The 25,279-nt window shown below is 45.3% G+C and overlaps 1 protein-coding gene across 1 annotated transcript in view; it reads right to left on the bottom strand.

The window, feature by feature from the left end:
• The window catches only part of LOC147703290 (uncharacterized), a 177,933-nt gene that overhangs the window by 16,557 nt on the left and 136,097 nt on the right, over positions 1 to 25,279 (bottom strand). Inside the window, exon 10 of the mRNA XM_086929486.1 lies at positions 25,099 to 25,116. Coding sequence (XP_086785612.1) covers positions 25,099 to 25,116 — 18 coding nt within the window. The remainder of the gene's footprint in view (positions 1 to 25,098; positions 25,117 to 25,279) is intronic.

Genomic DNA, 25,279 nt, shown 5'->3' with positions numbered 1-25,279 from the left:
AGTGAGATGGGGCGGAGGTTCAACAGCTCTCACCATGGGGTATTGGAGTGCTTCTGAATGGGTCTTACCTGGGCCATCTTCCACTCCCGTGGCACCAGACCTTGTGTGAAGGAAAGGTTGACAAGAGACTGAACTATGTGGCCCAATTGTTTAATCAGGGATGGGAAGATTTTAGCGGGGATATAGTCAGATGGGGAGCCAGATTTGATCTTGCACATCAATGCTTCAACCTCAGTTAAAGTGATGGCAGGGAAATCACTGAGCAGCACATGGTTGACCGATTTGAGAGCATGTGAGGACTCAGAGTTGCTCACCGTATTTCCCGTCATCAAGATTTTGTCATATATCACCTCTATTTTATGGGAGAAATAAGAAGAGATATCATCACACATTTCTTGAGAGGATGATTCGATACTTTCACAAACCTTAAATAAAGGTTTGTAAAATTTGATACAGCATTTTAGATGAATTTCCAGCTAGCGTTAATTCTGATGATATGTGCATTTTCCGTGCAGTCTTAATGTTTTTATGATAGTTGGTCAAAGAGAGGTGGTTTTGGTTTCTGTTCGCCTCAGTATGTGTGGTCCTCCAGACCCTTTCTAGCTTCCTACAAGCTTGCTTTTGTAGACGCAGCTGATCTGTGAACCACGCTGTCTGGCGCTGGTTAGGGTGCTTCATGCATACTTTTAAAGGGGCTATCTGGTCAATAGCCAAATTATATTTAGATAGGGCTATCTCCATATTGTCAGCAGCTTCAAACTGTGGTTCTATAAACACACTTTGAAAGTTATCTGCTGAGACCTTATGCCACTATCTTCGTGAATAAGATGTAGCCGGGATCCATTTTTGGTGTACAATCAGGTCATGCATGTGGAATTCAATGGTAGAGTGGTCACACCAGTTTACTTGTCTAGGGGGTTCACATTTAACTGTGGTAGAATTGGAGAATACCATGTCCAATGTGTGACCTGCTACATGTGTAGGGCCTACATTATGCTGAACTAGTGCTAATAGGGACAGGTCAGTCATGAGTGTCCGAGCATCCACATTTTCAGTGCGGTCACTATGGACATGGAAACCACCTAATAGTAGAAAGTTATTACCTGAGTTTATATGCGGGGCAAGCAGTTCAACTAATTGCAGAGCGAAGTTGGCCACCGGTCCAGGAGGGCGGTATACCAATGCCCCTTTCCAACATTCATGTGTGGGCGCATTTATCCTGAAGACCAATACTTCCATGGTTGCAGTACTACATTGGTCTAAAACTGAGATGTTAATGCCATCCTTATAAATGATGGCAATACCGCCCCCAGTTTTAAGAGGTCTGTCCAATCTGATCATTTTAAATCCTTCCGGAATACCTAATGCGATGGCAGGAACCGAATGAGGTTCAAGCCAGGTTTCAGTTAGGAAACCCAGTTCCGGCTGAGCTGAGTGGATAAGATCCCATACTTCCGTGGAATGTTTGGGCAAGGAGCGGACATTATACAGCAGATTTTTCCACGCTCTCTGTATGGTATCTGCGAGGGGCGGGATAGTGTAATCTGGATGAGAGAGAGAAGCTTGAAACCAACAAAATCGACATGAGACTGGACCTTCCGTGCATGGCCATGTCTTTGATACACTGCCCAGGGCTGCTGCCAGCTGTAAACTAAGAAGATCCTGTTTAGTATAGTTAATTTGTATAGAAGGTTTATAATCAATGGTGGATTGACCTGGATCTCTGGCATATGGAATCATCCTGGCGCGGACGGGCGCAGGCGGGATTGACTCTGGCGCGCCGCCGGGGCACCCGCTGCGCCCGTCCGCTGCGTGCTCCGCTTTCTGGGTGCATTTGTACTAATCCTAACAGCAGCACTAGACCGCAAACCGCCCGGAAATGAGCACTTCCCTCCACTCAATCGGGACGTGAGCCCGTGGTGGACCGGGGACGGAGGCTGGAGGTGGGGCTTAGCGTGCGAGCAGCAGGTCAATTGAGACAGGTATGTTGATGGAAAACAAATAGTGAAAACGAAAATAATATTTTTAAAACAGAAGTGCCAGAGAGTCAGCAGCTAGCGCTGGGTAGCGTTAGTCCTAGCAGCAGTCTTCCTACCTCAAGCCCATCCGCTGCGCGCTCCGCCTTCTGGGTGCATTTGTACAAATCCTAACAGCAGCATTAGACCGCCAACCGCCCGGAAATGAGCACTTCCCTCCACTCAATCAGGACGTGAGCCCATGGTGGACCGGGGAAGGAGGCCGGAGGTGGGGCTTAGCATGCTAGCAGCAGGTCAATTGAAACAGGTATGTTGATGCAAAACAAATAATGAAAACGAAAATAATATTATTAAAACAGAAGTGCCAAAGAGTCAGCAGCTAGCGCTGGGTAGCGTTAGTCCTAGCAGCAATCTTCCTACCTACATCGCTGTTATTACCCTTGTCAGCATTAATGATATTCTCTTCTTCATTGAATCCTGACTCAACCACTCCTCTCACACTCTTTTAGACACTGTAACGCCCTTTTAACTAGTCCATCATCAAAGTGGACAGGCAGTTTGAAATCGAGGGAGGTGTTGCTATCATTCATAAAGTAATCTATGGTGTTCACCTGGCCCTGCATTATCTTTCTCCTGCTTTGACATTTTTCAATTGATCTGTCCCTTACCAATGCTAACTAACAGAAACATTTTTTTTTTGCAACAGAATTTTATTGATTATGCAGCTGACCATACAGCACTTACAATGTCTACAAACGTAACTATTCGGTTAACAGTACTCATCGTCGTGTCTATCCTTAACAACTCAAGGTATTGCAGGAAATAATAGATAAACTAATCTACATTTCCATATATAACAGGCCTAGATGTAATCTTAACATTTGGGATGCCTGGACGTGGTCCATAAACCAATTCCCAGGTAACTCTTTAACTACTAAGAACCATAACATTCCCTCTATCACATCCCCCTCCCCCACCTCCCTTAGGTGTATCATGATGGACCAGATTTAACATGTCCGGAATAGTTTTAGGTCTTTTCATTGTGCTCCTGATATCTATACCCTGCTGATCATATTATCTTTTTGAACCATTTAAGCAGATTTGTGATATTACTTGCGTCCAGCTATAAGGAAACTCATGCCATCTCACCACATCATCGCTGCACCCACCTTGAATCTCTCTGGAGGTATTTTAAATCAACTATTGCCTTCCGGGGTTTCTGCCTGGTAGCCAATTCTATTTTTCAATTCCTCAACTAGGGCCGACCAGGTTCTGGCTGATTCCAATGATCCCTTCATTCTCTTAGCAATTCTAGTTCTTATTGCCCATTCATAATCCGACCAGCGTATTATTTCACTCTATCATCTCTCCAGACTAGGATTCCTTTGTGCCTTACAGTTCCAGGCTATCTCTCTTTTAGCCAGGAGAAGCACCAGGTCCTGGAATCCACTTGTGACTTCAGTCTTGGGGGTGTGTGGGAACCAATGTAACAGGCAGTGTTGTGGTGTGCAATTCACCTAACTTCAGACATCGTGTCCATGACCGCTTTCCAGAACCCTCCCAGGTATGGGCAACTCCTAAACATGGGGAGGAACTCTGCTCCTATCTCCATACAGCGTGGGTACGCAGCATCTGTTGCCTCGAAGCATCTATTTATCCTATCGGGTGAGATATGCCCTATGTAGAACATAAAAGTTAATGAGTTTAAAGCGCGGGTTCCAGGAGATTTTGAGTAAGTGCCTCATGAGGTCTTCCCATTTTTTCTCCTCTATTGGAATCCCCAAATCTTCCTCCCATTTTGCTTTCACTTTAACTAAGGGAGCCACACCCTCGCTTCAGAATCAGCGATACAAGCATGTAACAGCTTTGTATGTCCAGACGTATTGGCATCCAGTGGATACCGGAGGTTCCCTCAACCCCAACTTCCAGAGGTACTTAATTTCCGCTGTCAGTGCTCTATGCAAGAGGAAATTACCCCTCGGCAGATCATTTCTGTCTCGGAAGTCTTCAAATGGTATCAGTGTTCCATCGTCGTATAAGGCCCAATTGTGCATACTTCTGCCTCCACCCAATCGCCAGTCCCCTCCATGTGGGAGTTCTCTGAGCCATTCTAGCGGGATGTCTGGTGCCTAAGGCCTCTTTCTGTTCAATTTCTGAGATGAGTGACCCCAGCATTTACACAGTACCTGGAAGTCAGGGCTAGTGTTTGCTCTTGAGACCGTTAGTTTCAGAATTGCCCTGGATAACTGTTGGATGTCTGGGACATTGTGGTCCATTAGCTCTGTTCCTTCCTTCCTGCCTAAAAACCCACTGCGTGAGCCACTGGATATGAGCTGTGAGATAGTAATTTTTGAAGTCTGGGAGTGTGAGCCCCCCTCTTCTACAGGTCTTTGCATTGTAGATAGCACTACTCTGTGTCTACTAAACCCCCACACAAATCCTGTGACCAGTGACCTAAGGTCTCGGAAGACACTTGCCAGTACCCAAATCGGAAGGGTACCAAAATAGAATAGTAGCCGTGGTAACACCACAATTTTCACAGAAAGAAGCAGAAATTCATGTTAGTTTTCAGTCCTCTATTGGCCTTCCCTACATTGCCCGAAGGTGTCATGATAGATTATTGTCCCTGGGTACGATAAGCATCTAGACTCCCATAATATATATTTTTCGATATTTGTTCTGTTTCTTCTCAAGGCGGTCGAGAACAGGCACAACTTTCTCCAGTTAAGCCGGAGCCCGGAGACCCTCCACAAATGATTGAGAAGTTCCCTTGATCCCTGTGGATTACCCCATGTGTTCTTAAGAAAAAGCAGGATGTCATCCGCATTTGATGATATACCTATTGTGGCATCTCATTATGGTGGGTGTGAACAGTCAAGTACAACATTTTCTATACAATTATATCCCAACCCCCCATCAATACTGAACCTCCGAGGTGTGGTGTCCGTGATCTGCAGAGGGTGGATAAGAATGGGACGTGGTCGGAGTTGGGGCTGTATATGTTCCCTATCATGATCTCTGTACTGTCATGAGTCCCATGCAATACCACATATCTCCCTTCTGGATCTATTATTTGCCCCTTGCACTTAAATGGGACCGCTGGTTTAATCCATACCAGTACCCCTCTGGTGAATGCTGAGTAATCAGTAAAAAAGACCTGTCCCCTCCATCTACGCTGGAGAGCTGCTCCTTCTTTGGCTCCAAAATGTGTCTCCTGTAATAGGGCAATCTGCACTTCCCTTTTGACTAAGAAGGCATATATCTTTTGTCGTTTGGACATGGAGTGCATCCCTCTCACATTCCATGTAAGTATTTTATAATGTATTGGGGGTGCCATTTGTTGTTTTGGGCAAGACCCCTCTTCCCACTAGGGGTGGCTATAACTCTACCTATTCTGTTTCTCCTGTATAGTGACATGCCTAGCACAACCCACCTTGAACAACTTTCCTTGCCATGAACTCGAATCCCCAACAGAAATATGAACCCCCTTTCCCCAGGACAGGCATAGGAACAAACCCCATCCAAACTGGTCACCAATAGGTGTCCGAACTCAGGTGCACCCGCATAGCTCTAGGTAGGGTGGGCTGGTATCACAGTCTCAAAGCAGACCCCCAAGTCCCCACTTCCCCCATCATAAGCCTAGCCAGCCGCCACTGCCATTAAATTACCTCGTCTGATGTTCCTGGTGTGACCTTCGGCAGTTCCTTGTTGGTGTCTTCTGCAGAGCTTCAGTCTCCAGTTGTCTCCGAGTTTTGACCTTCGTGCTTACTTGGCGAGGGACGTGGGCTTGTGAGTTCCATGAGAGCCTGGATCACTTTACCTTGCTCCCATTGAGTTCCAGCTAATGTGGAAGCATTTTTCTTTGTAGGCTTGTGTCCCATACGGCGTGATGTGGGATGTATCTTGTCTCCTTTTGGTCTTGCATTTGATTCCCCTTTAATCTTGTTCCAGGCATCCTGTGGGGTTGTGAAGAATTGCGTGGCAGTGGTGGTGATCACTCTTAGACACAAAGGGAACAACATTGCATAGGGGACGTTCATCTGTTTGAGGCAATGTTTCACCCCCAAAAAGGGTGTACGCTGCTCTACACTTCCCTTGTTAAAATCTGTAAAGACCATCACTTTACTATTATGTATTTGTAGGTCTAGCTGTGTTCGCGGTTGGGCTAGGATGTGGTCCCGATCTCTATAATGCAGGAGTTGGGCAATTATAGGTCGTGGGGGCATCCCCGGTTAGGGAGGTTGGATATGGACTCCGGGCGCCCTTTTTAGGGCATAGAATTGGGAAATTCCCTCAGGCACTACCTCCCTGCAACTCCACTCCTTTAGGTAGGTCAGCATGTTTGATCCCTACGCTCGCTCAGGAACCCCAGAATACTTATGTTGCTTCTGCGGGATCTATTTTCACTGTCTTCGGCCCGCATTTCCAGAACCTTTATCTTGTTTCTAATGAGGGATACTGTTTCTTTCTGCAAAGCTAATTCAGGTGATAAGTCCATTAAATATTGTTCAGTAGTGGTGACTCTCTCGGCCAGCCTCCTATGATCGTCTTTCAGTAAATCGAGCTAAGTCTCAATGCTGGCTATTTTAGACTCAAGGGCCTTTTGGGAAGCCGTTATTGCTTGCAATAGGTCCTCAAGTGTTGGATCTGTTCCGGAAGCTTCCTGGCAGGTCAGTTCCATATCCACGACTTCGTCTGTCTGATCGGATGTAGGGTCAGTGCTTTGATTTTCTGGGCCACGTTTCCTAGCACATGTACCCATTTTTTCTGAGCTACGGCTTCTGTAATCTTATTCAGTGCTGCGTCTCTCTTGGCGACAGCTGCTGAAGGTAAGTCACCTTGTGCAGTCATATTCCAGTCAAGCTTCAAGCTAGCCCTGGGGATTGTTTTCTCCACTAAGGGCTTGCACTATAACTACACACCCAATGGAACCTCCTCTAGGCCAATATACTCTGTGCTCCTCAGACACACTCATTTCCTTTAGCCTTTCCGGGGGGCTTGTCAGGGGCTTTCCACTTTGCCCTTTCCTCTAGGCTTTATTGGCTTCCCTCACTCTGTCACTGTTGCCTTTTTTAAAATTTTTGAACCCCAACTATTTGGCTTCTTTAGTGCGTTTGTTTGAGTCCACTAGTGAACTCCACATGCTCTTATACAAGCTGTGTAGGGCCACTTGCGCCAAATACAATCCCCTGTATCGTGGGAACCTGTACGGTGTGCTGCTCTCCGCACTTCTGCCACCTGCCACTCTTGACTCATAGCGGGCAGGTTAGAGTGTCTGCCACAGCGTTGGGTCTCACCGCCATGCAGTTGCCCCAGCAAACCTCTGCATCCTCCTCCAGAGCAGGACCACTTTGCCACAACTGTCCTCTACCTCCGTGTCTGGGAGCCCTGCTGCAGGGCAGACTCACCTCAGACTCTTTATTCTACTCCGGATGTGTACGGTAGGCCCGTGCTGACTCCTGGCACTATTGTTTCTTCAAGTGCCTACTGGGGAGTTATGCTGCCATCTTGCATGAACAGGGTCCCTTGCTCCCTGGGGCTGTTCTTCCTTGATCACTGCAGATCTCCACTGCTCGCAAGCCCCCTGGGTCATCCAAACACTCCAGCGACTAGGCACATGCAGTAATGGGGGAGACCTACTGTGTTCTGACGACATAGAAGCTCAGCCTCTTTTTGTGTTTCTCCGCCCGAGGCTATTACAGGGTCATTCCCATGCATGTACCTCGCCGCCTTCAGGTATGTCAATGTTCCCAGTGATCTCTTTACAGGTGCTGGGATAGTCAGGATAATAGATAACGGAGGTTACTGGGTGAGAGCTCTGCGACCACGTCTTATTCCATCGGCCTGAAGCCACGCGCCCCACCAACTAATGGAAACATGTTTGTTTCTATCAGCATACTGTGACCAACACGATTTCCTAAATAAGTTAAATGAACTCATCTTCACTAATCTTTTTCCATTTGAGAATATTGTGATGAACAGCTGAAACAGCTGAACCCGCGTCCACGCCCGGATGGACTGTTGTCTTGGCGAGATTTAAATCGGCTCTTTCCAGAGCCTGCTTACATCATAACTTTGGACGGTTTGTTCTACGAGCCGCCATTCTTTTCGATATTTTGAAAAACCATGAATAGCCATCCCCAGAGCAGAATCCTCGACCTGCATACGTTTTGCTAAAGGGCTATCTTGCTGAAAGCACATTATACCACTTCTATGAAAAAACGTCAACAAAGTGGTTTCTCTTTATCAGCCTTATTTTAAAAGCTGCGTTGCGACATCTCATTTTAGCCTGGAGACTTCATCCTCTAAGCTGTGCTTTATATATTGTTCCATGTCTACAACTGAACTTCGTTGCTCTGGAGTTTATCTTTGATTATATCTGTTTAGAGGAGGTTTTGTATAAAGAAGAGATGCCTGTGTTTTCTATCCCGCACATCTCAGCCTGCACAAATCTCATGTGCGATTTGTTTATATAAGAGTGATCACCGGTTTGATGTTACGTCGCCCTGAATTGTTTCCCATCGTATACTTGCCCTGAAGAAGGTGCGGCCGTAGATCGGGCCTAGCACTGAAACGCGCGTTGGCGTGGTTACGTTCTTGTCCTGCTAGTGCCATCTTGTTTCCCCAGCAAGTTGCTGAGAGGACACCCCAGGACAACTTCAGTGTATCTGTCTACAATGTGTACTGAAGTGTGTTGGAGTGAAGACATGAATACGAATGCAGGAGCGTGTGATGAGAGAATTTTAGAGTCCTGTGATGATGAATGGAAAATGAATGGGAAACTTGGGCGTTTAATTTAAAGTTTTTGTGATTAAATTATTGTTATTTATATACATGTTTGGATATTACATTTTTTGGATATCTTGCGAAAAATAACTATCAAAAATAAAATGATATATATTTTTTCACCCTGTTGTTTGAGTCACACTTAGCTGGATTAATTGACAGTGAGCTCTAGGTTGTTGAACTTATAAATGTGTCTGGACTCTTGTTGAGCCTCCAAATTAAATATATAGGGCAGACTTAACTTTTCTGATTTATGGTGTCTTGGTTCCATACCTATGTTCCAGCATGGAACCAGGTCAGTGTAATGCTCTTTTATCTAGTGTTCTAAAAGTGTCCATTGATCCCTGCTGGATGTTGGATGAGGTTGTTGATTAAATACCTCCTACATCAATCTCACTTGTGTTAGGACCTTTCATTACTACACTGGTGACGAGGATGGGATTCTAATTAGAGGCACAAGAATGATTCCACCTTTGAGTTTAAGGAATACTATTGTAAAAATGGCGCATGAAGGCCACATGGGAATTTCAAAAACAAAAGAACGTATCCGACAAGATTTTTGGTGGCCAGGCTTAGATCTAATGGTGGAACGTGCTGTTTGTGAATGTGTACCTTGTCAGTTAAGTGATAAGGTACTAAAACCAAGACATCCACCCATGGTTTGCAGAAGGTTACCAAAGTGTCTCTGGGATGAGGTAGCCATCAACATAGTGAGACCTTTGCATGGAGAACAACAAACTCCTTATTTAACTGGTTTGTTGGATTTGTATTCACGTTGGGTTGGAGTTAGTTCAGTGAGGGAGATCACAACTCAATCTGTTATAACATTTTTAGATTCTGTATTTAAACGTGAGAGTTTTCCTAATTCTATTCTTTCGGACAATGGCCCACAGTTCTGTTCAGGGGTGATGGAAGAATATTTGCTCAAGTGTGGTGTTGTACATAAAAAGATTTCATTATATCACCCAGAAGGAAATGGTGCTTTGGAAAGACTCAACAAAGAGAGTATTCAATTGGGAAAAGTTAACTGTCTTGATTAGAGGAAAAAGTTGCAAAATCGAATTACGGATTACAGATTCACTCATCATTCCTCTACGGGTAAATCCCCTTTCGAACTTTTCAAGGGCAGGTCTGCAAATACAAGTTTGTGTCCAGGGTGGATGATTTTGGATAAAGGGTTGATGAACAATGCCATTCGGCATTGGTGAGACAAGGAGTTAGCTCTTCAGAAGAAAAGGAAAATATATGTTGATTTCCGGAGGTCAGGTAAAGCCTCACACTTCAAAGTTGGTGAGAAGGTGAAAATTAAAGCTCCGGTAGGATTCCAGAGTTGGTAAAAATTTACTTCACCTAAAACTGTTGTTTAGCTTTTCAAAAAAGCTGTAAAAACAGATGATGGTCATATTTGGAACCATAGTCGTGTTGTACATTTTGGTGAGAGCAATATGTTTGACCCACCATTCTGATGTTTGTGTGAAATCTGGGTCCACCTGCAAGAGTATGAGAGTTCGCAAATTTCCTAATTATTTGTGTGATTATGTGAAGTAATAGTTTTATATGTTTTCTTCTAACTTTTATTTTGTTACTTCTTTGTAATCTACCTTTCAGAGGTATTTTTTGAAATGTAAAGGGGAAGGAGTCTGATGATGTGTCTTGGTTCCATACCTATGTTCCAGCATGGAACCAGGTCAGTGTAATGTTCTTTTATCTGGTATTCTAAAAGTGTCAGTTGATCCCTGCTGGCTTTTGGATGAGGTTGTTGATTAAATACCTCCTACATCAATCTCTCTTGTGTGAGGACCTTTCATTACTACAAATATCCTCTTGGGGAATTTTAGCATCAAGTGGAAAAAATCCTCAAAGCCATTCGCTTCTAACTGACATCCTTCTTTTGAGCTAATGATCTCTTGTTGCAGTACACCTATCCATGCCAAAAGCTTCATCCTCAACCTTACAATCATACTACAATTTTACAGCAAGATTATGTCCAAACCTTGTATCCAACTACCTTGATTTGGTGTGATCATTTCCTTATCTCTTTCTTTATATCATCACATACAATTTCTACTCAGACTCAAACACAGCTGTGATTGTCGGTTTCTTAACAGAGATACTCTGAGCAATGTATTTCCCTCTACCTTCATTAATCCAGCTGTCTCATATGACATCACTCTCTAGTTTGAAAAATTTGACTCCTCCGTTAAAGTAATTTTTGTATAATCTCACCCTAGTCTTCAGAAAAAACGTTTAAACATCCTAGGCCACTTGTTTCTCATCCAGCCTAATACTTCTCCCAAAATGCTATGTAAGAAGATCTGAAAGGGCAATTGTTAGTCCTGAATACTCCTTTCATATGCCCAACATATATTTGAAAGAATATACTACCAATCTTCCATTTTCTCGCTCCCAAATATATATCTCGAAGAATAGCAGTAAAAACATGTTTTGAATGATTAAACTCACACCATTGTTTCCTTTTCCTCTGGTGTTGATGCTGCCAGATATCATTACTTTTCCTCCCTCTTCTATGTCAAAATGAACTTAGCCAGACAGGAATTTGATGTCTCTAGCAACATGTCTTCAATCAGGCCAGAACTTTACAATACTGCTCCTTCTTTCTTCTCACAATACTCCAACCTCTTCTTAAAATGAATTCCCCATTATCTAGGAGAATACCATCCTCTCTACTGCCTCCAATACAAAACCTGCCATGGACTCTAATGACCCAAATGCTGCCTCTGTTGCCAAATACCTTGCTCAAACATTTATCACTGATTGGCTGACCCTCACAAATTGATTACTTTAAAGGGGTGTTACACCAATCTATCTCTAAGTTGTTCATGGTAAACCACTTATAATAAAAACCTATCCTTGATCCCTCCAAAATGTCAAAGTACTAACCCATCTGTGATCTTCCCTGCCTAGCTAAAATCCAAACTAATCTACCATATCACAGAAAATGTTCTTTGTGATATGCTGCAATATGGTATTAGAGCGAAGTACATCAACTATATCCTTTTCACTTTCTATAAAGCCCACTCTTGTCTTCTCACCCTTGTTGACCTAACAGCAGCATTCTTTACTGTTGCCCATCAATTTGAAAATGAAAAACAAGGAGGGCCTGGACAGATTATTATGAACTCTATCAGAGCACTGTCGATTGGTTAAAATTGGTAACTCCATTTCTGATCCCTCCCCTATCACGACCCTAAAGTCTTTATCTGAGTGACCCTAAAAAAACACTTGCCATCTCAAACCTCAGAATGCAGATGGCAACTTTTCATGTAGAGCTATGTCTATCCACTCTACCCCCTCTTATCCCAACAATGTTATTTCGAAAATGCTTTGTCAATATGTGTCCATATTTATCAAAGCTTACAGCTTACTGCTGTTTCTAACCTTTCATATTTTCAACTGCCTGCCTTGCACAGCCTAGAACATTCTTAGCTTTTATGTCCTTTCTCTGTGCCCAAATAGGGTTCTTTCTATTGCTACCAGTAGAATCAGTCAGTCAGTCAAAATCCTTTATTCTGCTCTGTTCGACCCATAAAAGTTTGCACAAAATCCAATACATGGGGCATGGCCAGGAAGCGCATGGAGTAAGGCGTGCAAGCCTAGGTCTCCGCTCCACCGCGTCCCGCTAACGCTGTTGCTCTTCTCCATCGAGTCTGTAGACCGGATGGAGACCCCTGAACTGCTGGGGCTCTGTGGCGCCTGGGAGTGTGGATTCTCAAGCGGCCTACCCGGTATACTCTACGGCTGCCATCTTGTGGTGGCAGACTCAGCCTTGGAACCGCAGTCGGGCTGCGCCCTCTGGCCCCTGTGTTGGGACGCAAGAGCCTACAATGAGCACTGGTATAGCGCCTTTTGCTGGGAGGCGACCAGCCATTGCAGAAGGCGAAAGCCGCCCTTCACTCTCACCTGAGCCTCGGAGACACATGCCTTAGTCCTGCAGCACGGCCCTGGATGGTTGATCGGTAGAGGTGGGTCCGGTGTGAGGCTCTAAGGAGCCTGTTCCGGAAACTCCGAGGAGACGGGGACCGCTAAGCAGTGGAAGGTGAGCCAGCAGAGACTAGTAACTTACGGGGTCAGTCTGTCCCCCTGACGATCCCCTTTGCTGCCATTCTAAGGGCGGGCTGGCCTTCCCGACTCGACAGAGCCCTGCACCCGGTCCGGAGTGGCGCTGGAGCAACGCAAGCTCGCAGAGGTATCCCCAGGCTGGTGGCATTCCTTATGCTTTTTGGCCACCGACGAACACTGGGGAAAGCCCCCGATCCCAACTCGATCCCCGGAAGCTCACTTTGAAGCCTGGCTGCCGTGCCCTGGAGTACATGGCTATGATAGTAGCACCAATGATTTGAAGTAAGGTCTGCTGTGCGCTGCGCTTCGGAGCCCTGCTGGGGCGGCGGAAGAACTCTGAGCCCTGTGGACTCTGGGGAGGCCCTGAGAAGCAGACCTGCTCACTGCTACTCTTGCAGGTCTCTATCAGTGGGGCCACAGCCCATTACCTGTGGTTGGGGAGTCTAGTTGGATCCCCTCCTGGTGTCCGCAGGCAGTCATCTTACAACTGCTGGCCTGTGAACTAATCTCTGCATGTTGCATGGGATGTAGGGGGTGGTTACGCCCTTTGGTGGCAGCAGAAGATCCTGGGATGCTTGTAACGGCCTTCGCTCACGCTGGACAAGGAGAGAATTGTGGTGCTCTGGGGTAGGCCGTGACCTCTGCTGCCTGAAGACGTACCTGTGGGGTCATCTTTGCTGGGCTAGTGCCCATTCTATGGACTCTGGTCCTGTGCTGTGGGCTGTTGTGGGGGAGAGACCCCGTGCTACATGTGGTGGTTCGTCTTGGTAGCATGGTAATACTGTGATGCATGTGTGGGACATCTGGAGCTCCTTTGGCCTGGCTCGCAGACAGCCCTACACAACTAAAATAATAGTTGCCAAGTCTTTGCTCCTCAACGCCTTTCTACCCCGTCCTCAGGGTCTGACCTTTCTCCATCGTTGGACTCATGGTCCCCCTGGAGGCCCTGTCATGCCTCCTATAAATAAAGCACATAAAGACGCTGAGTCTACCATGGCTCATGACAATCCAGCCACCTCCCTCTGGTCTAAAGCTACTCCTCATTCACAGGAAGACTCCAACTCTTCAACTCTGGCATCAGGGAAGTCCACCTTGGAGGTGCCACTCACCCAGGCATTCATGGTGTCCTTCCTGCAGGAAATCAAAGAAGAGATTGGCTCTCTAAGACAGGACTTCAAGACAGGCCTGCAGGAAATCCGTTGAGAGGTCAGGGAAATTGGGGAAGAGTCGATGACCTTGAATGCACTGTGGACACCAGAGCTGAGGATCAATAAAATCTGTGGAAGAGAATGATGGAAATCGAGGAGCAGATTATTTCCTTTAAGCTGAAGCAGGAGAACCTTGAAAATCGCAGTCTGCTAAACAACCTGCGCATCAGGGGGGCTCTATTGGGGGGAGAAGGCAAAAACATCCTGACATATACAGCAGAACTTTTCCAAGCCATCCGAGAGATAGAGGAGGCCTCACCACCTATGTTTGACAGGGCTCATCGGGTCTGTGGTCCACACAATCTGCCTAACTTCATTCTGGACATCCTTACTAGAGTCCATTACTATGCAGATAAAGAAACTATTCTGAAAAAAATACAAGGGATTAAAATGATTTCTTACAATGGCCTCTTGATACAAATACCAGTCACACTTTGACAGCGAAAAGATTTCAAGCCCGTCACAGAAAAGCTGAGGGATGTCAACATCAAATACCAATGGGGTCATCTATTTGCCCTAATGTTACATGGTAGGGCAAAAGGCGAGTCCTTCGTTCACTAAACAATGCAAAACAGCTTCTGCAGCTCCCATCGGAGTCTGATGGAGGGGACCTGTCTTCACCGGGAGAGCGCTGAGAGGGACCTCTTCTCCTGATATGGTTCACAGTCATGCCTCCTAAATCCAGACTCCGCATACAGGAACTTGATTCTTCCAAAACTAAACAGGAAATCATCAGTCATATTTGCTCCCTGAGTGGCTCTTCCTCTCCAGCTCATACAGAATAAACACTCCCTGGCTTTGCTGTCTCCTGCAATGGGGCCACATGTACCTCGACTTAGACTTGAGGTGAATCCGGCTCTGGGAAGGAAGTCCTAGATACTGTTAGAGGATGGTTGAAAACTGAGTGAGACATTGCATGTAGCCTAAAGTCACACTTGACCCTCTTGCATGAAGAGACTACGTCTTCGGAGGACGTCGGAGCCGTGACCGCAGCTGACATTCTCGGGATTGGCATGATGGATGGAGCAAATATCCCTTTTCCTAAACATTGCCACGGGACAGTGGTGGCGGAGGCCCACAAACCTCTGTACGACTGCCACCCCACCTACAGAGTCCCGTAGGAGAGTGACTTTTCCGGAATGGCCCATCTGTGTTACACTGGGCTCTTCTTGATAGACTCTGTTTGTTCCTGGCCCGGTAGGCCATCAGTTGTTGTATCCTTCATTTTTCTTTCCTTTTTCTTCACAGTTTCTTTTTTTCTTTTAGATGTGCTGATTTTAGGGGTATGAGAGTAAAGATGAGTGCTTTGCTGGGTGATACTTGGGCTTGTACTGCTATGCTGAAGAGCTGCGATGGCCCTGTCGTTCTACTGGGGGACATGAGGGTCTGGGGGAAGGGACCCAGGCCTATAGGGTCGCTGTGAGGGTTGCAGGGGTCGTACTTCTCTTTCAAGAATGTTATGACGGGCCACAATAAATTTCTCACTCTAAATGTAAAGGGTCTGAACTCCCCTAACAAGAGGCGCCAGGTTTGGGGATAAGAGGTCTCTAACCTTTGTTAACACATATGCCCATAATCTGTACCAGGATGCTTTCCTATGCCCACACCTTAGGGAGCTCCTACAGTCAGTCACAACTCCCATTGTCCTCGGGGGCGATTTTAATTTGGTCTGGGACCCAGAATGGGATTGTACTGCCAGACATATCAAAGTTCTGGTGCGATGTTGGCGGCCCTGAGGAATGTCATCACAGACTTAGGCTTAGTTAATGCCTGGAGACATCTACACCCGGACTCTAAGGACTATTCCATTTTCTCCCATTCGCAACAGTCATATTCTCGTATAGACTATTATTTTCTCTCTCTCCCCTTGATCCATCCACTGAGCGATGCGGAGATATCTGAAATATCTTTATAAGATCACTATCATGCCCTGGTTTCCTTTCAACCCCCTAATCCGCGTAGGGAGTCCGTACCCCGCTGGAGGCTTCCCCCTCAGGTCCTTCGGGACCCTGTGGATGTGGTGGATATCCAAAAATAGACTGAGGCCTTCTTTCTTGCTAATTCCCTTACCAACACCTCTGAGGACATTCGATGAGATGCTTTTAAAGCTACTATTCAGGGAGTTATCACATCTATATCGATCTCTGGAGACATCAAAACACTGGAATGCAGGGATCATCTTCATCCGTCCCTCCTCAATAAGTGGCGCCTCGCTGAATTGCAAGGCAATTGCACCTGCATCACACCAATACGGCAGAAAAAATTCTACTCAACCTCAAGCAGAAGTTCTACTCAGGGGGTGATAAGGTTCGGGCGTGTCTGGCAGGACGCCTTTGAGCACAGACCGCCAGAGCACACATCACCAAACATAGGCCCCCAGATGGCTCATAGGCCATTTTGGAGGTGGATAAAGGTCTTAAACTGTAGAATTTCTATGGGGACCTCTATGTAAATACTCCTTGTCCTCCTGATGCTGTACTGACTTTCTTAATTCTTGCACTTGGGATCCTATTGATCCTCACTTTATGAAATTGCTGGAAAATCCCATTACTCATGATGTGATTGCTAAGGCTTTAAAACAACTTCCACTTGGTAAGATCCCCGGGCCGGATGAATTACCTGTCACTTTTTAGCGGGTCTATTACCCGCAGCTTCGAGACCATTTGCTTAATCTTTTTTATAGTTTCACAAATATCACAGTTCTCACCGCCTCCATGAATGAAGTGGAGGTGGTCCTTATCCCATAGCCAGGTAAAGACTATTCCTTTCCTGCGTCCTACTGCCCCATTGCTTTGTTAAACACTGATGCAAAGATTAATACAACCATTTTAGCCAATCGCCTGGAGCCCCATCTCCCCAGTCTCATTGACCTCAAACAAGTGGGATTTATTCAACACCGCCAGGGAGCGGACAATATCCGTCTGGTATCCCACTACGTATAAAAGAATACTCTATAGAAATATCCTTGCCTGTCCGGTATTCCTCGACCCGGAGTAAGCCTTCGATCGAGTGGACTAGGGATTCCTTAAAGAAGTATTACGGAGAGTGGGACTGGGACCGAAGATGATCTCCAGATTGATGGCGCCTTATGCAAAACCCTCTACCCACATTAGTTTCAATGGTTGTCTCACTGCCCCAATCCCCTTCTATTTGGGGCACCAGACAGGGGTGCTCACTATCCCCCCTGTTGTTCGATCTGGTTGTGGAGCCCCTGGCTATCACCATTCATCAAGATCTGAATATACGAGGCATTTCCATGGGTGGGTATGACCATAAGGCCTACCTCTTTGCGGATGACCTCCTTCTATCATTATCCTCCACCTCAACGTCCCTCCCAGCTGTGGCTTCTCTCCTGAGGGCTTTTGAAGATGCATCAGGATACAGGATCAATCTTGGAAAATCTCATGCTCTTAATCTTACTCTCTCTGAGATCCAGGAATCACGAGACCTGATTCCAGTACAGTAGATTGACGTATCTTTTCAGTATCTGGGCCTAAACTTGACCCCTACACTCTCGACTTGTAATCAGTCTAACTGGCCTAGATATAGGAAGGCCATCCGAGAGGAATTGCACAAAATGAATGGCCTTCCTCTCGGCTGGTTAGGACTTCTATTCCTCTTTCAAACTCTACCCACCCCAATACCTCAGGCTGATATTCTTGCCCTACAACGTGACTTTACAAATTTTTTTATGGAGCAAATCCCGCCCACGATTTTCCAACAGGATCCTAATCTTGCCTTGTGACTGGGGTGGACTAGCGTGCCCCAATCCTTTGGAATACTATTGGGCTTGTCACCTTTAGTATATATCAGGGTGGGTGGTTCGCGAAAAACATTGGTTTTACTTGGATCGAGCGGTGGCTTGTACACCTTTGTGGGTCCTGGCTTGGCTCCCGCGTGGAGTACTCACCTGCAGCGCCTACATAGCCACCTCAACGAAGACGGTATTGGAGATTTGGGACAAGGTGGCAGTCCCAAGGCCTGACATTGTTCCCATCCCCTAACACGCTGGCAATGCAAACCGAGGCATTTAGTACATGGACCGAGGGCAATTGACGGATTATTCAGGACCTTTTTCAGGGCGAGGACTTCCTTACGTTTGATCAATGAAGGCAAAGGTTTCATCTAACACGGGTAAATGTATGCAATATTACCAGATACGTCACTGGCTTAGCTCCCAGACCTATGTTCAAGGAGCCACTAGACAACTTACCGCCTTTGAGACCCTGGTTCGTAAATTTGAGGGATTGAAGGGTCTGAATTCTAATACATAATCTGTTTTACAACACTCTCATGAACCCACGGATAACTGACACGGTGGGCTTTAAACCTAGAAGAACATTCCTCCTGAAGGGTGGACCGGTCTAAGGCTTCATATTCCAAAGAGATTCCAGAGCACGCCGCAACGTGAGTCAGCATACAAGTTAATGACGCAGTGGTATTACATGCCCACCCGCTTACACCAAATTTTCCCACGCTCCCCCCGACCTGTTGGAGATGCCAGAGGGATAGAGCTGATTTTATTCACATTTGATGGTCATGCCCGAATCTCACGATCTTTTTGAAGGAGGTCCTCAGCCACATCAAGGAGGTAGTGCGATTTCCTATTCCTTCTTCCCCGGCAGTTACGCTTTTAGACAGTAAACCCTCAACACTAAATGTTATGACATACGCAGAGTTGTGCTTGATTCTCCATTTACTAGCAGCGGCTAGACAGTCAATAGCCTTATTTTGGAAGAAACTGCATCCTCCCCCTATCGCCACCTGGTTTCTTCACCTGTGGAATGTTTTAGCTCTTCAATTGCTTACCACCCACATTAACCATACAGGCACACATTTCACCCGCACTTGGCAGCCTCTTGTGCACTATTTCACCACGACCAGGCATTCCCGTTTGGTTCCCCCCAGACTTTGGGCCTTACAGTTGTTTGAGGACTCCCTTCAATCATACTCTAGAGGCCAGAAGCTGGACTCTCCCGAGCGACCCACCTAGGCCCGACAACTTGGCCTTTTCCATCCAGATGGCCCCCCAGCTTCTGGACGAGGGGCGGCTTCCTCTCAGTGCATCCTCTTGTTTCTTTTTCTTTCTGTGTGAGAATTTCACATTTGGTTCTTCTTTTATTTTATTCTCTACTATCAGTCCATCCCGACCTTGTCCGGGAGCAATCAGGCTTCCCGGACCACCGCCCGCCCCAATATTGTGCAGCAGCCCAGCCCCCCGCCCGCCCCGACATTGTCAAGCAGCCCGGGCCCCGCCCGCCCCATCCCCCGCCTGCCCCAACCCGTGCCTGCCCTGACCCCCGCCTGCCCGGAGCCTTACCTCAGCCGCCGCTCCTCCCCGCGCACCTCATTTCACCGCTCCGCCGCTCCTTGCCGCTTACCGCTCCTCCCGCCTGTCCGCCGGTCCTCACCGCCATTCCGCCATTTGTCACCGCTCCTCCCCGCGCCATGTCCACCGCTCCTCTTCCGCTCCTGCGCGCCGCTCCTCCCCGTGCTCCTGATGTCACCACACAGGTCGCGGCCGGCGCTACTTGCAAGGGACTACTTTTTTATCGAATTTTTTTTATATAACTTATATTTTTTTTATTTATATAGCCTATGTCCATCTGCACACCCTGACGATTACAATGATGTATCGGGTGTGAGGATTGGCGCTGTGGTTCCCGAGTTTACCAGCCTCAAAGGAGCAAAGTTCTTCCTTTATTATAGTAGTATAGATATGTAATTGATGACAGCACCCTGTTGCTCTCCTGATTAGAGGGCCACCATGGATTAGGGGAAAAATTGTTATTTGATGACATTTCCACTTCTAAGTTGGTCGTTCTCCGCTCTCCTTGCAATGGGTCTCTTGTTAGGAGAAATGGAGACGGAGCTTGGATGAGTGTTGTTCTTAAGCATGGGCGAATTTTGCGAATCTGGCGTTCGCGAATTTTGCGAATTTGCGAACTCGCAATCCGCAAAATCCGCGAATTCTCGCGAATTTGCAGATTTTTTTTTTTTGTGTTTGCAAGGATTTCTGCCAGTTCGCAAGGATTTCTGACAGTTCGCGAGGGTTTTGTAACAGTTTGCAATTGCGAACTTACATGTAGGCTCGCACCGGTCACGATTATGTTGTTTCTACGTCTGGTTCATCATCACAGGTTCCCAGCACCCTCTGTTTCACCCCTGCCACCCTCTGTTTCACCCATGCCACCCTCTGGTACATCAATGCCTTATGCCACCCTCTGGTTCATCATCACTGTAGATTATGGGGGGAAAAAGCAAGCACACCTGCCTGCTTCAACTGACATGAATTAATTTGGGGTTGATTTAATAATGTGTCACTGTTTTAAAATTCCAGTCTGGCACCTGCTTCCTTATCTGTAATTTGCTTTCTGTTTGCAGTGCAAATTTTTTTTCCAGGACCTTTGTGGCCTACTTGTAGCTATTCTATGAGCCTGCTGTGAGGGTCAGAGCAGGGTCATACAATTGTTGCAACTAGCAACTGCTCTGGAGGGGCCCTTGTCAGGAAGCACTACAGGGAACGGTTACTAATGATGAGTTTGAACTTTTGAACTTGCTTTCACTTTTGCAAAACTCGTTTTTCTGCAGAACACCATTACAGCAACTGCAATGCCCCACCAAGCTTATATGAGAAAGTTGATTTCTAATCCAAAAGTTATCCAAAGGAAATCAAAAGGCCTCAAATCCAAAAAAGTGCAGGCAAATGTCAACCTGAGGAGTTATTCTGATAAAAATCATCATTTTCAGAAGGTCTATGCTGCTTGCTAGTAGATTTCTTGTGCAGAATTGTAATTTTTGTAATTTCGCGAGTGCGAGATTGTTGCTGCCCGCCGCACCTACATGTTCGCAATTGCGAACTTACACCGCAAAGAAAAAAAATCCGCTGCGTGCGAATTTGCGGATTTTGCGGGAAATTCGCGAATCTCGCGGATTGCGAATTTACCGAAAATCCGCAAAATCCGCGAGCGTAACGGATTTTCCGCCCATACTTAGTTGTTCTCCTTTATTGTGCCACATTTTGCTATGTAGGGCCTGATTGTATTTTGCATGGGCTAGATCCTGATATGTATGTTTTCATTAAGTTGTTGCACTATGTACCATGGAAAGTGGGCTTATTTGATGCTTTCTTTACAGGGACATGAGTTTTCAATTTGTTTGGCTTGTGTTGTATGCTTTAAAATCAATAAACAAAATTTACATAAAAAAGCAACAACCAAAAAATCCAATACATTTCCATGTAAAATACTAAATAAATACATACATTTTTAAAATACAGCCATTAAAAAAAAACATAATAAACATCTAATATCTACTGCTTATCTTAAGTACAGTTAAGTATAATTTAAGACAGCGTATACAGTATCTATATTGTCTAAGGATAATAAATAGTCCAAGGCTCTCTCATGTGACCTGGTTTCCTGTACTAATAGTAGGGGGCAAAGAAATGGCCTTCTCCGCGGGGTATAGAGTTTACAAAAAAGAATAATAATCTTGGTGCTTTGATGTGTAAAGCCTTCACAGGGGCATTGGGGAAGTAAAGAAAACCACGTGCCTTGAGTCAATTTTTCGTACTCCCCTCTTTGAACACTTTTGATTTTATGTTTAGGATTTATTATGCATTTCTTATATAGCTGCTGTAGTAGTAGTAACATAGCTTTATTTCGGTTACAAACCTTAACAAGCATTGTCATAGCCAATAGGTCTCGCTTTTGGGACCTTATAAGTATTTAATTATGCAGCACAATATCCTTGGTGCAATAACATCAACTGTTGCATGGCTAAAAACGTATAAGGTCCCAAAGGAGAGACTTATTGGCTATGCCAATGCTTGTTTTTAGAGGCATAAGTTGGCAAGGTATGCTCAGACGCGAGTCCCTTGCTCCATTTGCGACTGGATTCAAGCAAGCCTTGCTGAAGACGGCTGGAATGCCAGAAACCGGTCTTAGGAAGCTTGTTTCCAGTCCATGGAAGGCATGGCTTGACAGTTCGGGCTGGACTGTTCCCATGAGGCACAGGGTCAGACTGATCTGCATATGGCCATGTCTGAACTGGTTGTATCTGTTGTATCCCTCGTGCCACTTTCACCACCCTGAATAGTTTACTGATATATCTGATGTGGGCTGGTAAGCAGAGCAGGGTGAAATTAGAGGTGTTGAAACTGGATACGGACACTGTTGTCACACAGTATACTGTCAAACCACATTTTGATGTGAAAGTGACATTTTGGGACCATTTTTGGGAATTCACGAAAAACTCATAAAAAAAATAACAGTTTCTCAAACTTGATATTTTCGGCAGTAAACACGGATGCTTCTATGAATCAGCCGCACAGAGTTTTACAGGTAGAGATACAAAAGTAATAGACAGGCAGATGTTACGATGCAAAAAATGGAGAGAAATGCAAAAAGTGGAAGAGAGACACAAAGAGGAGGCAGAGAGAAAATGATACGAAAGTACTCGAGAGCATGAACAGTGCGGTAAAGAGACAAGCCTAGAGAAAAGTAGAGACAGACAGAGGCTCAGATAGAGATTGAGCAGGCGGTGGGAGGAAAGTAAGGGCTGGGAGAGCAGGCAGACATAGGCGAAGACTGCGCTAGATAAAGTGACAGAAATATAAAAAGTGAAGCTCAGCCAAGGGCAGGGAGGGCAGAAGAGGTAACGAGGGATGACATGAAAGGCACAGAGAGAGAAAGAGAGTTAGTAAGAAGAGATAGGAGGAGGCAGAGAGAAAATGATATGAAAGTACGCAGAATTATGAACAGTGCGGTAAAAAGACAAGCCTAGAGAAAAGTAGAGACAGACAGAGGCTCAGATAGAGATTGAGCGGGCGGTGGGAGGAAAGTAGGGGCTGGGAGAGCAGGCAGAGATAGGTGATAACTGCGCTAGACAAAGTGATAGCAATATAAATAGTGAAGCTCAGCCAAGGGCAGGGGAGGGAAGAAGAGGTAACGAGCGATGACATGAAAGGGTGCCCGGAGAGAGAGAGACGCTTAATTACCCATGACAACAAAGGAAAGGCAGATGGTGGCTGCGCGCTTGCACACGTACGTGCACTCAAGCTTGTGGCCAGCAAAAGCCTGGGTAGCACTTTGAAAATCCACTAACTAAATGTCTTGCCAGAGCAGCTGCGCTGCCTCTAGTGAGACCTAAAAAGCACAAGTAAGCATCTCATAGCAACAAAAAATACATGATCATATTATCTAAAAACAATTAGCATCCTTTCCAATCATTCCCATGGTTCCTTAGAGGGTAACAAATAATTCAAAAATCATTATCGAATAAAAAATACAATCGAACTTGCAGAACTATAGCTGGTGTATATCACTGTGGTGGGTTTTTTAACCGAACATTTGCCCTAGGCCTAATGGTGAAGGAATTTATTCCCTCACTTTTTTTACTGCTCCTGAGCAGTATCTAACCTAACATCCTGCTTTGTTACGACACACATATGTTTATATAGTTGTCTGTAAGCCCTGCTTGTACTATTATATTTTTCTTATTGTCTTTCTCTTGTTAATAGCTGTTCTCAGTTCCAGTCTTCTGTTTTTCTGGACCAACACACCTGTGACGTTTGCAGCTCCCCTTTTCCTTTGACCAAATATATGCTCTTCGTTTAACATTCCTCCAATCAACTACATGCATTTGCTCGCCCATACTCCAGGCCTCAGTATTATCACAGTGCCACTTTTGCCACCCTATACTGTATGAATTACACAAGGGCTGAACATGTTTTCTCCTGTTCTTTGTGTTACAAGATCACATTGCTACTCAATTCCAGATTTCTATGAAGAGGTCGTGTCTCTCACCCACCTTATGGTTATTACTGTATGCTGTAATTTGACTTTGCTCTTCAAATCTGACCCTTGATACTGCTTCACAAGACCAATGAACTGCTGCCAATTTCTATTCAATGGTGATGACTTGGTACTCTCAGCTGAGAAATGCCATCAATCTGTGTGCTACAATTGTATTTGATTCTGCAGCTATTATTACAAATTCTGTTTCATTTAAAATATGTGTATTAGAATCAATGCTTTCACAAACTGTAGGTATTGGTCATTTACAAATACTACATACAACACTCTAAACCCCGGGTGAATGGATGTATTGCTACATAAACAACAAATAAATAAAATATTACAATCCGGTAACCAGCGATGTATCTTGGAGGCCTTCTCAATACATTCCTCTGAGCTCTGCTTTCATATGTAAATAAAGAAGTCACAGTTAACCACGACAGAAAAGTCCCAGGAGCCAGAGTACCTAATTACAAGTGCAAGGGATTCAAAGTGGGAGAAGCCGGCAGTTGAGTGGAGAAGGGAAGGACTGAAGGCGATGGTGGTTAGAGTTAAAACTAAATGAAGAGTGGAATAAGGAGCATAGACAGAGGGGTGACAACACAGAAGAAAGGTCATTGGCTCCTGAAATTAGGCTGCAAAGGTCTGGGTGTGAGAGGATCAACAGAAAATATAACCAGCAGAGAAAGGAGAAGGAGTGAGAGAACTCGAAAGAGAGACATAAGAAACACATGGTCGACGGGCACTTTTAATGTATTTTTACAGATATGTAGTCAGCAACTGTGTTGCCTTAAATACATATATCAGCAGTGGCTTTCTTTACGTAGGCTCTCGTTATGAATGGAATGTAATTATAGATAGACTGTCATTCCATCTTGGCTAGAAAGGAAATGTCTGGCCAAATAGGGAATTACAATGTATGTGACAAAACCACAATTCCCATGTTGTTCACCTATAAATTTCTTATCTGAAAACAGAGTAAAATAGGTTTTAGGAATGAGGAAACAAAATGCTGTATTCGGAGTGGAAACACCAATTCTTGCGATTTTACAATCTGCCATTGAGGAAAACGCTGCAGATCTGGGAGCAGAAATTCTTAACTTGCAATCCAACCTTTTGTCATATTTAATATAACCTGTTACCTAAAGAGTTTGCCTAACGCGCTCTATATAAAACATTAGGTAGGAAAATTCAACTCTGAATGCAATAAGAACAGACTGTTGCATAAAGGAAGTATAGCTTTCTTACCACAAGATCTTGTAACGCCTAAATTGATTTAGAAGAGCAAAAGAGAATGTATGTGTTGAATTAGTCAGCATATTAACACAACCTCCATGTCAATGTTTACATAAAACAAACAATCGCCGTCAAATGAACAAAACGTTGACACTTTAAATGTTCCAACTTCCTCTGGTGAGGGCCTATTTCT

Source organism: Lissotriton vulgaris, chromosome 7 (genome assembly GCF_964263255.1).
Source record: "Lissotriton vulgaris chromosome 7, aLisVul1.2, whole genome shotgun sequence".
Classification (NCBI taxonomy): domain Eukaryota; kingdom Metazoa; phylum Chordata; class Amphibia; order Caudata; family Salamandridae; genus Lissotriton; species Lissotriton vulgaris.
Note: the sequence above shows the minus strand (reverse complement) of the source record. Positions and strands in the feature narration are given on the sequence as shown.